The following is a 16,441-nucleotide window of genomic DNA, read 5'->3' on the forward strand; positions in this document are numbered from 1 at the left end:
AGCATTTAGGACATGCTGGAGACCTTCAAAAGTGTTACAGCAGGAACATAAAAAGGGAATAGAAATACTTACAGAGATTTTAATAAATCTACAAACTGATTTATATCTTCTAATCCTATTTCTTTACACCAAAAGTAGAAAGATACTATACAATTCCATTTGACTTTCTGAAGGGAACCGGATCTATTTTCAAAACACCTATCATTCCTCTCCCTCCAAACTGTCCACCATATGCAGTGTGGGATTATCCTCCACCATTTCTTTTGACTCTTACTGCCTCCCCTCTTCATCCAACAGCTAAGTAAATCTGCACTTTGTTCAGGCATAGTCCATTGTGTGTCTGTTATGTTGAGAAATATGGACCACAGTTGTGCAGTGAATTTGCAGTGTAGAAATAGTTGTTACCCTAATCCTGTTACTCCAAAGTGATCTTTTTAAGTTGAAATGCACTATATTCTAATTGGATCTATGACCTATATACTTGAGATTGAAAAGAAGAATCAAGAATATTCCTAGAGGGTGAAGCCTGGGAGCATAGAAAGAGTGTTAAAGTGCTGGAACAGGGATGAGAATGTAACAAGAAAAGAGGAGAGATGGAAGATTGTCCCATCATGCATCTGGTGGACTGTTTGGAAAGAGAGGAACCAGAGATGTTTTGAGAACAAGCAGAATAATTTACAGAAGTTAAAGATGAATTGTCTAGCTCTTTTTAATTCTTGGTGTAAACAGGAAATTTGAGGTTAGACAGAAGATATTTTTGATGTGATAGATCTTGTAAGAATAGAAAAAAATAGAGATCAATGCTGTAAATGTAACCTTTTGGAGGGGAACTACATATTTTGATGTAGTACACCTGTGGATATATATTAACTGTTACAAGTCTCAAAAAAAATATTCCTAGAAATGATTGCATAAATTCTAACATGTTGTACACATGGCAATGACTAAGACAACCCTTAGCCCATGATTTCGTGTGCCAGTGAGTGGCAGTCATTGTGACAGCGAGGGAGGGTTTGTGCAGTAGCGAACTTTGTACTCTTTGGTCAATGTATGTCTTGTTGAGACGAAGCTCCTGGTGTAGTTTGTTGGCTTATTTGGAGACGGGATTGACACAAAACCTTTAAGCAGTTTATAAACCTTTGCTCAAACTTGTTGAAAAGACTTTTCTGGTGACCATACATCATTAATGAAAATAGAACTTTTCCGGTGACTATATTGGCCTAGATAGGTAAGTTTTCAGAGCAGTGGTTAGACCGACACTGTTGTATGGGGCTGAGCGTTGGCTAGTCAAGAACTCTCATGTCCAAAAGATGAAAGTCGCGGAAATGAGGGTGTTGAGATGGATGTGTGGGCTTACTAGGAGAGATATGACCAGGAATGAAGAGATTCAGGACAAGATGGGAGTGGCCTCCGTGGCGGACAAGATGCAGGAGGTGAGACCGAGATGGTTCAGACATGTTCAAAGGAGAGGCACAGACGCTCCGGTGAGGAGGTGTGAGAGGCTGGCAATGGAGGGTTGGAACAGGCAGGATATGGCTAGTCTTCAGCTTACCGAGGACATGACCCTAGATAGGAGGGTGTGGAGGTTGAGGATTACAGTAAAAGGCTAGTAATAGGATTAATAGTATTTTCCTTTCTTGTTGGATTAGTATTATTTCTGGCATTTTCTTGTATTTCTTATTTTAGTATTCGCATAGTTCGTGTTCTTAATCTTTTATCACTACTTGCCGTCTCTTCTGCTTTAGTTTTCTTGCTATCCTGATGATTGTTCCTATTTTACTTAAGCCAAAGGTCTATTGGAAACAACCTCTCTACCCCACAAAGGTAGAGTTAAGGTCTGCGCACACTCTACCCCAGTGTTATCAAAAGTGAAAAGCACAAAAAGCTCTAAGGTCAGCTGGAGCTTTAAGTGCAAAGCGCAAATAAAGCGTGGGCTTTAATGAAAAAAAGCACAATGGTGCAAAAATACAAATATATATATGTTTAGTCCAAGATTAATAATAATTAGCATGAATAACAAATATATGGACATAGAAATTGTAAAAATATTATGATAAAGTGAAATATTAATCATCTAGTGTCACCTCTCCAAGAGAGGCTAATTGGCAAGGAAAAGTATGTCTTAGAGCCTTGATGACGACACTGAAGCGCACATAAAGCGAGGCGAAGCGCTCAACATGTTTTAAGCCTCGCTTCAGGGCTTAAGCGCGCCTTTGATGACACTGCTCTACCCTCCCCAGACCCCATTTGTGGGATTACACTGGGTATGTTGTTGTTGTGTATTGGCCTAGATGCGGATGTTATATCTCTTTGATTCTGGTACCATGTGAAGTTCGATACTGTGTTAAAGAGAGAGATGAGAAGAGAGAAACTGTTTGTCTTAAACTGTAAATTCAATAGGAAGTGACTTTATAGGCGTTATTTGCTTATTCTAAGGTAAGTTACCTTATTTGCAGAATTCTATTAATACGAAAAATCTCACCTAATCACTAACTGTATTTTTTATTTACATCATTCTGGACATTAGACCTAGGCGATTTTTTTGAGCCGAGGGTCGTTTGAAAACAACCTCTCTACCTCACAAAGGTAGGGGGTAAGGTCTGCATACATCCTACCCCCCAGACCCCACTTGTGGGATTACACTAGGTATGTTGTTGTTGGACCTAGGCATAGTCTTGAAGATTGCACAATTGAGTATAGTGTTTTCATGGACCTCTCTTCTCAGTTCATTGTATTACTTTGTTGGAATTCACATCTTTCAATGTGCATACATTCTTGAGTGCTTTCTCAAAGAAGCCATAAATCCAAAATTAAATGTTGGATATTTGGCTCCTGATACATACCTTTTCATTGCCCTACTTAATTCTGCAGGGGACCTTCTCTTGTGTGCTCTCTGAAAGATTCGTCACTTCACAGTTCTCTCCGTCAACCTGCCTTTGATGTTATTCAAACTATTTTAGTTTCTGATGCTTCAGCTCTGGTAACTTCAATTCTGAAGTATCAACTTGCTACGAGTGATGAAAGATGCTTGCCGTTCCAGCTTGATGAAGAAGAGGGCCAAGGAAATTTGTTTGGTTGTGATTTTGAAGAAAATGATGTCAGTTGTTGGAAGGAATTTAGTTCTCAAGCTGATATAACATCAGATTTATGTGGGGATTGGATGTGCGTCCCAATGTTGTGGTTTGAGGTTTTAGTTGAAATTGATCCCTTGATTCTTCCAGTATCATTTGCTAAGGCTGTTTTCTGGGCTTTGTCACGCCTTTCTTTACTAGAATCTGATAATGACTCTGATATTGAACCTTCAGTTGGTCATTGGTTGAGAACCTGTGGTTCAGATATCTCTCAGGTTTTGAATTGGAAGGTTCCATCTGGTTCAAATGATGGTGGTGAGGGAGTGGAATCTAAAAACTCCATTAAGGTCTCAACAAAGTGTATACCTTTAATTAGGCTTTTCAAGAGGTTTGCAGTTGATCTTATGGCTAAATGCTGTTGATTCTGAGGTTCTTTTAGTGGTCAGAAGAATTCGTGCTCATATAAACAATTTTTCTTGATTATTTTCTGGAGGTTATTACAGGTCGACTGCTCATTTCATCATCAGAATGGAGCAAGGGGAGCTAAGGAAGCAGTGGACATGGGAGCCCATGATGAGTGACAGTTTGATTCTTCTGCTCGTGGATCCCAACGATGTAATAGTTTCATCCCAAAAGTTCTATACAATTGGACAACTGAGTCAATCAAATTTTGTATTTTATCCAACCAAATCTTGCTTTCTGCATTAATGCTGTTTCCACCTTATCTGGTTGCTGCAGAATGCTAGACATGTTGGTCGGTGTATTCTTGAACAAGTTTCAAATACACGTGGCCTAACAAGTGGACTGCAGTTTCTTTGCTCCAGCCAATCTTCACTCTCAGCTACCTTTACAGGGTTAAGGCATGGTCTAAAGCTGGTAAGATTTAATAATGAAGGGAATTGCTCTTTTTGAGTGTTAGCTAGCATTGGAATTTATTATGGGTGTATCTCTATTTCTTTGGTTCAACTCCTGTACTGCCTTTGATTTCCATTTCTTCTGGCTTTTTTCTGATACTGTTAGAATTACTCTCCAGTTATATTTGTCTGGCATAATTCTGTTTGTCTCTTTTCCAGGTTCAGTTGGACTGCGTTCTATCGGAATATCAGACTTTGCATCATTTCTTTTTTGTTTTGTGCAAACTACTAAAAGAAGGGAATTCATGTACCCAACCTCTAGTCAGAAAATCATCTGAGGACTCTAGTATCTCAAAATTTTCTTCTCAAGGGGGATTCTTAAAGCAGCCAGTGCTGCAAACTCAAACTGAGCACATGGACGCACATAAATCAGTTGTCAGTTCCATTTTATGGGAGAAATTTTGTTGCTTACTCTCAGAAATGGCTTGGATCTCTGTTCAGAAGTGCTTGTCAGCTGGGAAGGTGTTTATAGATCAAAAACCATCTCAGGTATGGAGCTTTTTTTTGATAAGGTAAATAATTTTATTAACAATAGGGGGAAAAAGACCCCGTATACAAGCCGTATACCAAAAAAAGATAACCTACATCAAAACATGGATCTTAGCGTGTAGTGATATTTCTTTCTTTCCTGGTTACATGCATCATTTACAGCTTTATGGTTCAGGAGTGCATGTTACCTTCTTGTTGTGCAGAGTAGGTTGAGAGTGCCTCTGTTGTTTGAAAACCATGATACTCATAATAAATAGGAAACTTCCAATAAAAAAGGAAAATCATTCCCTTTTGCCTCCAAAATCTCATGAAAAATTAAAATACAATCCCATCCCCATGTATAAAGCTACTATATGATAAAATATTCACTTAAGGGTGTGGAATAAGGAGGTGTTTGGGAGGGTAGAGGTGAACATGAGGGAGATTATAAATGAGGTGGGGGAGTTAGAAAGCATAGAGGTGGGAAGGGAGTTGGATGAGAGGGAAAAGGAGAAAAAAGAAGTTCTGAAAGGGGAGCTAGCTTCTTTGGCTTTGGTTGAAGAGACTAGTTGGAGACAAAAATCGAGGGCTTTGTGGTTGGAAGAGGGGGACTCTAACCATGTAGTTCCTGTTTGTATAGAGGATTGGCTGTCTTTTGGATAGAGCCATGTTTTGTAGGTTTCTCCTTTTTTTTGGTATACCACTTGTATACGGCCATGTTGGCCTTGTTATTATTAATGAAAAACTTTACCTGATCAAAAAAATGATAAAATATTCATCAGTTTATCCTTGGACCCGTCTTATAAAGAAAAAAATTATCCTGCTAGTTGCAATTTGTATCAAAATATTTTATCTAGTATAAGAGTCCATTTTTGTAGTAACTTTTCCCTATATAAGAAATCTATTTACCCCCTCATTTTCACCCGTTGACTTCCCCTTCTTTCCCAATATCTCCCTTCTTGCTCAATTGCTTTTCCTTCCATCTTCACAGTGCTTAGATGGCAGGGTTTGGGTAATTCTGACACTTGGCATTTAAAGGGCTCCAACAACATACCCAGTATAATCCCACAAGTGGGCTCTGGGGAGGGTAGAGTGTACGCAAACCTTACTCCTACCTTGGGAGGTAAGGAGGCTGTTTTCGAAAGACCCTCGGCTCAAGAGAAAGCATGACAAAAAAAGTTAGACAAGGATTGAACAAAGTAATGAAGCCATGGCAAAATAGTATAGATAAGCACTATGAAGAAAAGTAACAGCAAAATGAGCTCCATCAGATAACAAGGGCATATGTGATACAATCTATTAATGGGACTTATCAAAAAAAAAAAATCTATTAACGGGAATGTCGTTTCGGAAGTGAACTATTAACGGAGGGCATGGATGACTAATTTGCAAAGCTCAGGGCTATATTTGGACTTTTTCCTTAAGAGAAATGAACTTGGCATGTCTGGAATAATTTTTTAGTTTTTGTATGCATGAATGGCCAAATATGTTGAAACTTGAGTTACTTTCTATTGCAATTAAACATATTTCATGACAGTATCACAGAATCTCGAATTGTACTAGACAAAATGAGGAAGGAAGTCGATATGGTAAACAAAAGCAAAAAAAGTAGCTTTTATCACATGGTGTGCAATGTCGGGTGTAACTCTTACTGATGGTGATTTAAGAAGGAGAGGTCACATTGTTGTTAGTTGGTGTTGATTGTGCAAAAGCCAAGGGGAAAAAGTAAATCACCTCCTAGTGCATCTCTGCCTTTAACTTCCAATGGGTGTTCTCAAGGAACTGTTGTTGAAATAATGGAATGTTGGAAGATGATTCTGCTGGACGCGGGAAGAAGAAAGACTTGGAAACTTGCAACTTTATGTGCTTTTATAGAAGTGGAGAGTTCAACTCAAGATGTTAATTTTTTTTTTTGTCATTTAATTTTTCGGTGTAGAGTGGACATACCATGTTGTGCTGATAAATTTCTGGGGATTCTAAAGTTTTCTTGTTTAAGATCACTGTACTTCTAACACCATATTGGTGCATATCAGTAAATTTATTTGACTTACAGTTCTTATAGATGCGATTGGTAAAAAAGCTATTTAAACATCAACAACAGATCTTTGAAGGATAACAAGTGCAAAATTTGCACGTGTATCCTGGGAGTGATAATTCATGGTTTTCTAGACCACTGGTCGGCTCTTATCCTTCTCCTCCTTCAAAGTCATCAGCTTCATATACTTGTTTAGAACTCGTTTGTTTTTCTTATTTGTGGGTAGCACTGGAGTATGAATTTTCTGTCACATGTATGGAAATTCTATTGTGCCTGTTCGTTCTTATTCTCAATGTAGTCTGGCATTTGAATTGTCTCTGAGTTCTACCAAAATATTGCTTCATTTATATGAAATGAGATCTCATTTTTCGCTAGTACCAGAAGTAAGATAAAATGAGGGATGATTGATTTTGTTGATTTTGAAGTGCTTAAAATGTGGCCTACAGACTTTTGAAAAATTTCCATGCATGCATTTGGCCCATAGCTGACCACTTTGTCGGAAAATGTTAATGCTGAGGATGTAGAGATCTTATATTCAAGACCAAAAACTTTGATGCTAATTCTCAACCAAAGGGTTTCTGTAACTTTTATAACAAAGGATGCTTTCTTCTTATTCCAGATGACCTGCATCAGATTATTAGAGACCCTTCCTGTTGTTTTTGGAAGGCTTTGCCGAGATCCGACTACAGTGCTTAATAATGCAGTGACACAATGTCTTTCTGATCTGATAGATTGGGGACATTCACCACTTGCAGTAGTGGTCAGATATTGGAAAGATGCTTTAATTTCATTGCTGATTCTGATTAAGGCATCATGCAGCGGTGTCCCTGCCTCATTAGCCGCAGATATTGAGAAACTTATTTCATGTGGTGAGTTTACTACTCTGTTTGGTAAGTTATCGTGTGTTTCTTGTCTGTTTGCCTTTATGATAATGATCAGTTTTTAAGATAAAGTTTCTTTTACCGTGTTGCTGGATTGCAGATAATATTTCAATGAATGTGTTGGCCAAACAAGTTGCTCGGCTTTCTGTTTCACTTGTGGATGGGAGTTACACTGACTTGAAAAAAACTAGTGTAGATTTCAAATGTTTGCCTGGTGAAGAATCTGTTCTTGCTGACAACTCTTTAGCTGAAGCAGCCAAGCCTTTTAGTGGGGTTGGTAAAAGAATGCATATTCCAGACTTGAAAACATTAGTTGGTGAGGAAAGAAGTAATTTGATAGTTAATGCAGGTGATGAAACAGAAACAGATACGTCTGCTTGTGCTGATATCAATTCTGGTGTCAGCTTCGATCCTAAACCTGTTGGCCATATTGCTGGGACAGTTTTGTATTCTGATCCTGTGAAAGAAATTGACTCCAGGAAGATTTCTCAGCCAGTTGATCTTTGTTTGGATCTGGATATCCAAAGACTTGAATTATATGCTCTACAGGCGGGAAAGGATTCGCCTCTTGCCAAATCAAAAGCTATAGTGCCTAAGAGCAAGGGGACTGATATCAAGTGCCATTTAAATTGCATAAATCTGAATTCCAAAGAAAATAGTTCTGTCACCTCTGAGCTTCGTTCTGCTGTAGGGAGCTCATCTCATGGAGGCGTGAGCATGAAAGAGAATGATGGGAAAGCTGATGAACGGGTTATAAAAACTAATGATGCAGTCTTGAAAGAGCTTGTATGTGAAAACAAAAGTGATCGGGAGTTAGCTTTTCTCACTTCAGCTAGACGTCAACAATCATTCTCCCTAAAAACAAGTCTCTCCGGGCCAAAAAGGAAAGTCATTCAACTCAGCTTACCAGTTGATAATAAGTCTAATGCTTTGAGATTAGATGATGGAGTGAAAAGATTTAAAGCTGTGAGGCTTGATGATTGGTATAGACCTATTCTAGAGTTCAATTACTTTTTAACAGTTGGATTGACAACTGAAGGTGCAGGAAAGAATGATAGTTTGAGTAAATTAAAGGAGGTTCCTGTTCGTTTCCAATCTGTTGATGAATATGTTGAAATTTTCCGTCCACTTATATTGGAGGAGTTTAAAGCACAACTGCAGAGTTCCTTTCAGGAGATAACTTCTCTAGAAGAGATGTCTTGCGGCAGTCTTTCTGTAATGTCAGTTGAAAGAATTGATGATTTTCACTTCATTCGCTGTGTTCACGAGGATGTTGATTCAGCTGGTTCTAAAAGCTGCTCAGACAATGATCTTATTTTGCTTACACGACAACCCCTGAGGAATTCTTGTCCTGATATTCACATCGTGGGAAAGGTGAAGTGTGCTTCTTGAGCAGTTTTATTATGTTGTGACTAGTTATTGGTGGATGTTTAAATTATCTATTCCGGAGGAAATTGGTTGCTTTTGGTATGACCTCTGTTGGTTTTTTTTTCAGTGCATAAACTCTTAGTATATGTTGTCTTTAGGACGTCAGTGGGTACTGGTTGATCACTATTAATTCATTAATGAGTGCATTAATATTTTTAAATCCTACCTTTCCCTCGCCCTCTTACTTCATTTGTTTGTTTGACTATTCTAGTATAAACTCACCTTTGTTTGTTCTCATTTTTTTGATGTCTATCATTTTTGTGATAACCATTGTGTCCGGGCTAGCTTGCACACACCTCGATTAATTTTTCACGGCGTACCTGCTATCATCGACAAGCACATGTACTGGGTAACTCTGCCCACCAACGTTTGGACAAATGCGAAGAAATCACCTAGTGTTTGTGCCTTTGATGTGATTTGAACATGAGACCATGGTTCTCAACCCACTTCGTTGACCTCTAGGCCACACCCTTGGGTGTTGTTTATTCTCATTTAAGAATAATTTATCCAAGAAATAAGTTTGAGGGATCATTAAGTGTCTGTGGAGACAAGGCCCAGCATGCACAGGCTTTTTTGGGATAAATATCTTAGCAGGTGATAACTTCCCAGCCAAATTTCTAATTGATGATAGTGTTGTGCTTTATACATATGTACAACTGTTTCAACCTTTATTGACTTCTGGTTGTTATTTGTCTGATGACTTGTACTTTGGAGTTTATTTAATCAAACAGCCAGAGCTCTGATTTTTTTGAAAACCATGTACCATCTATTAGACATTTAGATGTGATCATGTGGATGTCTTGGTGTGGTGATATTGAAGCATCCTGACTGTTTGCAGGTGGAAAAACGTGAAAAAGATTGTAAGCGTAGATCAAGTATCCTACTCATCAGGTTGTACTTGCAAAATAGACCTCATCTGATGCGAGCTCGAAAGTTTCTTGTTGAGCGAAGCAAATGGTGCATTAGTCGTCTAATGACCATAACTTCTCAACTCAGAGAATTTCAAGCATTGTCGGCTATTAGGGGAATCCCTTTGCTTCCTGTTATCTTGAATCCCACCAGTTACGATCACTGTAAGCACTACGGTGAGAGTTTCAATAAACTATCTCGACCTTTGCAGCAAGTCCTCAAAACGGCATATAATGACAGTCAACTGCAAGCTATCAGTGCTGCTATTGGACCTTTTGATCCTAAAAAGGATTTTCAATTATCCCTAATACAGGGTCCTCCAGGTGTGTCATTTTTATCTCTCTTTTTATTCATTGTGCTATGCAAAATACTTATTTTACTTCTTTTCATTGTTGGACAACTTCAATTAGGTACCGGGAAGACCCGAGTGATCGTGGCCATTGTCAGTTCTTTGCTTGCTTTCTCCCAAGTGGACACCAAGGGAACATCAATTGGAGGTCCAAAGTCTACTGGAATGTCTCGCACTGCTTCAAGACAGCGGATTTGTCAAGCTGCAGCTGTTGCTAGGGCATGGCAGGACGCAGCCTTGGCTAGACAACTTAACGAAGATTTAGAAAATGATAAACCAATGGGAAACTGTAGTAAAAGAAGAATACTCATTTGTGCACAATCAAATGCTGCTGTAGATGAACTAGTGTCCAGGATTACCAGTGAAGGCCTTTATGGCAGTGATGGGACGATGTATAAGCCTTATATCGTTAGAGTAGGTAATGCGAAAACAGTTCATCCTAATTCATTGCCGTTCTTCATTGATACACTTGTTGATCACCGCATAGCTGAGGAGAAAATGAATGCAACCGATTCAACGAATGATGCCGACAAGGATACTTTGACATTCTTGCGGTCTAATCTTGAGAAGTTGGTTGATACTATCAAATGTTATGAAGCTAAAAAAGCTAGTTTACGGGATGGAAATTCTGATTCCAACTGTTTATTGGAAGGAGACACTGATAAAGCAGATAATGCAACGGAATTGTCTGATGCAGAAGTAGAAGCAAAGCTGAGAATATTATATGAAAAAAAGAAATCAATATACATGGATCTCGCTGCTGCTCAGGCACGGGAGAAGAAAGCTAATGAAGAAACAAAAGCTCTTAGACAAAAATTACGGAGGGCTATACTAAAAGAGGCTGAGATTGTGGTGACTACACTGAGTGGCTGTGGTGGGGATCTGTATGGGGTTTGTGCAGCATCTGTGTCCGGCCAGAGATTTAGCAGTTCATCCGAGGGTGTCCTCTTTGACGCAGTTGTGATTGATGAAGCTGCTCAAGTATAGAATCTTTTTTCATTTGTTCTTTCTTTTTCCCTGGTTTCTCTTTCTTTCTCCACTTGCTGTTTTATAGGATGGATCGCCGTTCAGACTTTCCTAATAATTTGCGTTTCACAACTTTCAGGCTCTGGAACCTGCTTCCCTCATACCACTTCAACTCTTAAAATCAAAGGGAACTAGATGTGTGATGGTAAGCTTAGGATTTATATATTTTGTAATGTAGGCTAAGAATATTAACTGAAGAGTAATATTGGTGTTGAAGGTGGGTGATCCAAAGCAGCTTCCAGCCACGGTTCTCTCTAACATTGCCAGCAAATTTTCTTTCCAATGTAGCATGTTTGAACGCTTGCAAAGGGCTGGTTATCCTGTCAACATGCTCACACGGCAGGTACTGTTCACTCAAACTTTGTAGACCTTTTAGTTCTAAAATATATCTCCAAGATTTTGTGATGGCTATAGGCTGCATGAGTCAGCAGCCAATTGATGTGAGATGGAAGGACTGTTGCTCTGATAGGGCTTCCAGTAATTTCAGGCTGCAGTTTCCTTGATCAACTGTCTGCTGGTTAAATTGTTTGCACTTGGTCAGTAGTAACCGTTAAGCATTGCATCATTTGTCTTTAAAAAACAGGATATGGTGTCTGGACTTTCGTCAATCACCAAAGTATTAACAAGCATGATTCTCTTCGTGCCTACCAAATAACAAAAATAAGGAACCAGTCTGGTTGTTGTACAAGGGTTTTGGTTTTTGCTTTATCTGCACCTATAAACTATCCGTCATCTAATGGTTTTCCGTAAATGGCAGTATAGGATGCACCCGGAGATATGCCGCTTTCCTTCTTTCCATTTTTATGATGGTAAGTTGGTTGATGGAGACCAGTTTTCCAGCAAAGTTGCATCATTTCATGGGACTAAGGGCCTTGGTCCCTATGTATTCTTTGATGTTGTGGATGGGAAGGAGCTCCATGATAAAAAATCTGGCACATTATCCCACTACAATGAGTGTGAGGCTGATGCTGCAGTTGAAGTGTTAAGATTTTTCAAGAGGAGGTACATTCCTTTTGTTTTTTTGTTCGAAAATTCTACTTCCGTTGTTTTTAAGTTTTACGTCTTATGCCATGCTTAGGTTCCCATCTGAGTTTGTTGGTGGAAGAATTGGTATTATAACTCCTTATCGGTGTCAGCTTTCTCTACTACGCTCACGATTTTCAAGTGCATTTGGATCTTCTATCACTGCTGAAATGGAGTTTAATACAGTCGATGGTTTTCAAGGTCGAGAAGTTGATATAGTTATACTCTCCACAGTGAGGGCATTTGAGGCATGCTCGAATGCAACACAGATTAATTCTAGCCGTATTGGTTTTGTGGCTGATGTAAGGCGGATGAATGTTGCTTTGACTAGGGCAAGGCTGTCTTTGTGGATCATGGGTAACGCAAGGACATTGCGGACGAACCAAAACTGGGCAGCTTTAGTGAAGAATGCAAAAGAAAGAGAGTTAGTGATGTCACTTAAAAGACCATATAATGCTACTTTTAAATCATATGATCTGGAGAAACATTTGACTTTAGAGAAACCAGAAAACTATTCAAGGAAGTTGAAGCATGTTAAAGGGGCTGAAGCCACATATGAGCATGCTGATAGACAAAAGAAGAATGTAAAGCATGTGACAGATAGGAAAAGAAAAGACACCAGCTTTGGAGCTCTAATTGACACTGCAGTACGTGCTGATCTGTCTGGAAAAAACGTTGAGGGAGAACAAAAATCTAAAGATGAAAGTAGTCTTTTGTTGAAAAAGGATCTCGATAATTATGATGGCAGAAATACCAAGGGTGTGCATATTTTACTCGGGGAAAATCAATCAGAATCAAGTGAAAGTTGCGAAAAGATCAGTAAGAAGCACAGGAAAGAGAGGAAAGTACATGGGCATCGCGGAAAACAATGTGACAGCTTAGAGAGTAACTTGGGGAATTCAAAGAAATCAGGGAGTGATAACCATAAACATTCTATATCTGTTGCATCTGAAAAAGTTCAAGAACCTTTGGAACGCGATGATAAACTGCAGAATACGAGAGGTTGGAAGAAGCCTGCTAAGACAACTCTTCTGCAGAAGGATGTGGAAGATGGGATTGGAGCTTGTAATCAGGTTAAAAAACCTGACCATATAATATCAGAGAGGAAGCAACAACGTGATGCTGTTGATGCTCTTCTTTCTTCAGCACTAATATCTTCGAACAAGTCTAGGTCTTCACTAAGATCTTTGCCTGCTAAAAGGACGAGTTCACCAAATGCTGGAGGCCCTCCAATTAGACCACCGAAGCAAAATAAGGTAATGTCTTTAAGTCACTGATCAAGTTCGAGAGATGATCAGAAGTTACATCTTTCTCATTCTATCCCATAATTATTGTCCTCTTTGCACGATCAATGGTTAATGTGACTATCTGACAAAGTGAAACCACAGGTGGTGAAGTTAAATTTTGAAAATAGTCTTAGATGTTCATCATTAACTACATGAGAAATTGCGAGCTTTTTGAACTTTTCACATTTTAAAATGTTAAATATTGATTTTTTTTTTGGTTAGAACTTGGAACTAATTAAGCTGGATTCTTGAAAGAGTAACGGTCATTCAACCTAAGATGGCCAACTATATAAATTGTCAAATTCGTTTCTCTGTTTGGACCCATTTCATATATTGTCTTGCTTCTACTAATCCGAATTTTTCTTTCTTGAAAAAGGTAATGATTGGTTCCACAAAATAACACAAAGGGAGTGCTGTAAATTCTTTATACGTGAACTAAAACCCAAATTATGATCCTCTGCTTAACTTAGACAGACTCTATGAGCTCTAATAAGTTTCTGCCTCGTTAGGATATTCCAGTTTACACCAAGAATGAAACAACAAAGGAAAATCTAACTTATAATCCTCTGTAATAATTTGTGCTTCTCTTCAAAACACCTGGAGTTCCTAAAATTATTATTCTACTAATCATAAAATTATATTCTCATGCATGCTTCTCCTTAGTTTAAGTTTTTGCTTGAGTTGGTAGCTGGTTTAATCAATTAACTCGGTATTATCTGCAACTAGCTTGAAGTATAAGATCTTATCGTCTATACATTGGTTAGCGTATCCGTGAACAAATAAGGGTTCAAGCCAGAGCTATATGTAATTGTGCTATTACAGAAAATTCCTGTGCATCTCCTTACTGTTCTCACCCTTGCTATGTATCCTTTGTATACATATACATAATGAATATCAAGTGGATACATCACAAATTCTTATCTATCTTAGTAAAAATGAAATCCCTGTTATATTTCTACTAAGCATAAATTCTGAATTGGTTCACTATCATCCTTGTAATGCTACAAAGTGTGTGGTCTATCACTCTTTCTGAAAGTTTCATCATATGACTTATACAAGTTTGGTAACACTATAGTTTGCTCAACTTTGGATATCTTCTTTGTTCTTATATCGTATTTAATGTACTCTTTCTCTACTCGTTTGGAAAATTGTTGATTAGCGTGATGTAAGCAATACTGCTCCAACCACTGCTTAAAGTGTCTATCTTCCGCGTATGTTTGCAGTTCCTTAAACTTATCCTCTTAAGATTTGAGTGGTCCAGTATGTCATAGTAGCACCTTTACCTCTCTCTCATCTCGCTGTTCTGTGGCAAAACTTCTCTATCATTCGTGTGAGCTTTATGTTTCTTTCTCCTTGTCCCATGTCCCCAACTTTTGATACGAGTCATCTAGAGTTTTACCTGAGGCATTGGTAACAACCTTCTTAGCTTCTCTCTTAACTGTGTTACACTCTTCAAAGATTTTACCATCTTTTGCTTTTTGTAACTACCTCTACGGCTATACAACAATAGCTTTTTGTCCTTATTCCATCACAATGATTATTTCAAGGCCTTTGGAAACATCTAGAACTTTACCAACGTGGTGCCTCTTTTTGTTTGTTATGCTGAAGGTATGTGTTACTTTCGATTTTTATAAAAGGATTTTCTTTTTTTACAGTTAAGCTGGGAACTCTATTCCTATTAGATGGAGGATGCACTTCAATTTACTATCTGTCTTTGCAAGTATGTTAGCATTTGTTGAAACTACCTCTGTGGATATTCATCATTCAAAAGCATCCCTTTAACCTAACTTTTCCATATTCAACAATTATGCCCTATGCCTAGGCCCAATTTTCTGATACAGTTGGGTTGTTTCGTTGCCCATTCTTGCTTTGACCCGCTATGTATATTCTTGGTCTGAATTTTCAAATAGTAGGTAGATGCTGCAACAGTAGTGTCCTTGGTGCTTTCTACATCTGATGAAAACGTTTTTCTTTTACAGAGCTAGCTGCAACTTCTTATGCAAGGACAGTCAAATTCATCAAGGTCGTCAAGAGTGAGAGGTCTGTTGGTTTTAGAGGGGCCGGTTGACACATTTTGAGGTGTGCAGCGTGGATAGTTTCCTTCTTCAGAGTTCCCATTCAATGTAGATATAGGAGTTCCTTTTTCTTTTTGTTGCAACAAGGTAAAGTGTGCCATAGGAAATCTTTAACAATGGGAAATGTGATGTTGGAAATTGTTCAAAAATGATCATCCTGGCTATGATTGTTTCTCTGCAGATGGAATTTCATGTAGATCTGTGAATCAAAAGGTCGATGCCTGCAAATTACTCCGATTGCTTGTTACCATTTCTTTTGTACAATAATGGGCTGAATTGTCTATTATTTTTTCAGAAGATCCACTTTAAAGAATTAATAATCAAAATACAGAATCTTTTAAAATATTTCATAGGAAATCCCCCCCCCCCCCCCCCCCCCCCCAAAGCCCACACCTCTAGCTCCCCCCAAATGCTACATGCACCCCTAAAGGAGAATGTAGCCAGAGGCGGACTTAGAATATGATATACGGATTCATGGGAACCCAATTGCTTTTGCCAAGACGGCGACGACAGCCTATCCAACAACTATTACTATGTATTAACTTGGGATCACTGTAGGAATCCACGAACTTCTAATCGTGGATTCACCTTCGTGTGCATTTGTGTTCTTTGTCATGTCAATATCCAAGGGGTGAGCGGTATTGAACTGCCAAGTTAGTGTTAAGTGTGCACCGAATAACGTTGCCAAGTTCAAGAGAGTCACGAGGTATGAGAAAAGGACAAAAATGGTCCCTTAATTATGATAGTAGGTTCAAAATAGTCCCTTAACTATGCACTTAACGGTTTTAGTCCTTTAAGTTTGTTACAAGTTAACAAAAACGGTCCCTTAACTATGAGAGTAGGTTCAAAATAGTCCCTTAACTATGCACTTAACGGTTTTGGTCCTTTAAATTTGCCATAAGTTGACAAAATGGTCCCTTACCTATGAGGGTTGGTTAAAAATAGTCTCTTAAGTATGCACTTAACGGTTTGATAA

The 16,441-nt window shown here is 38.5% G+C and overlaps 1 protein-coding gene across 4 annotated transcripts in view; it reads left to right on the plus strand.

Moving 5' to 3' along the window:
• The window catches only part of LOC132633602 (uncharacterized), a 43,750-nt gene extending 27,988 nt beyond the window's left edge, over positions 1-15,762 (plus strand). For 3 of the 4 annotated variants that reach the window (XM_060350133.1, XM_060350135.1, XM_060350136.1), the window contains 13 exons: positions 2,872-3,459; positions 3,575-3,686; positions 3,810-3,947; positions 4,145-4,474; positions 7,108-7,378; positions 7,470-8,743; positions 9,636-10,029; positions 10,117-11,036; positions 11,161-11,226; positions 11,299-11,424; positions 11,839-12,083; positions 12,160-13,360; positions 15,370-15,762. In XM_060350133.1, the coding sequence (XP_060206116.1) occupies positions 2,872-3,459; positions 3,575-3,686; positions 3,810-3,947; positions 4,145-4,474; positions 7,108-7,378; positions 7,470-8,743; positions 9,636-10,029; positions 10,117-11,036; positions 11,161-11,226; positions 11,299-11,424; positions 11,839-12,083; positions 12,160-13,360; positions 15,370-15,375 (5,671 nt within the window). In that variant the 3' untranslated portion in view covers positions 15,376-15,762. The remainder of the gene's footprint in view (positions 1-2,871; positions 3,460-3,574; positions 3,687-3,809; positions 3,948-4,144; positions 4,475-7,107; positions 7,379-7,469; positions 8,744-9,635; positions 10,030-10,116; positions 11,037-11,160; positions 11,227-11,298; positions 11,425-11,838; positions 12,084-12,159; positions 13,361-15,369) is intronic. The other variant, XM_060350134.1, reaches the window with a different exon arrangement.
• The last annotated feature ends 679 nt before the right edge of the window (positions 15,763-16,441 follow it).

The sequence above is a fragment of the Lycium barbarum genome, chromosome 3 (genome assembly GCF_019175385.1).
Source record: "Lycium barbarum isolate Lr01 chromosome 3, ASM1917538v2, whole genome shotgun sequence".
Lineage (NCBI taxonomy): Eukaryota > Viridiplantae > Streptophyta > Magnoliopsida > Solanales > Solanaceae > Lycium > Lycium barbarum.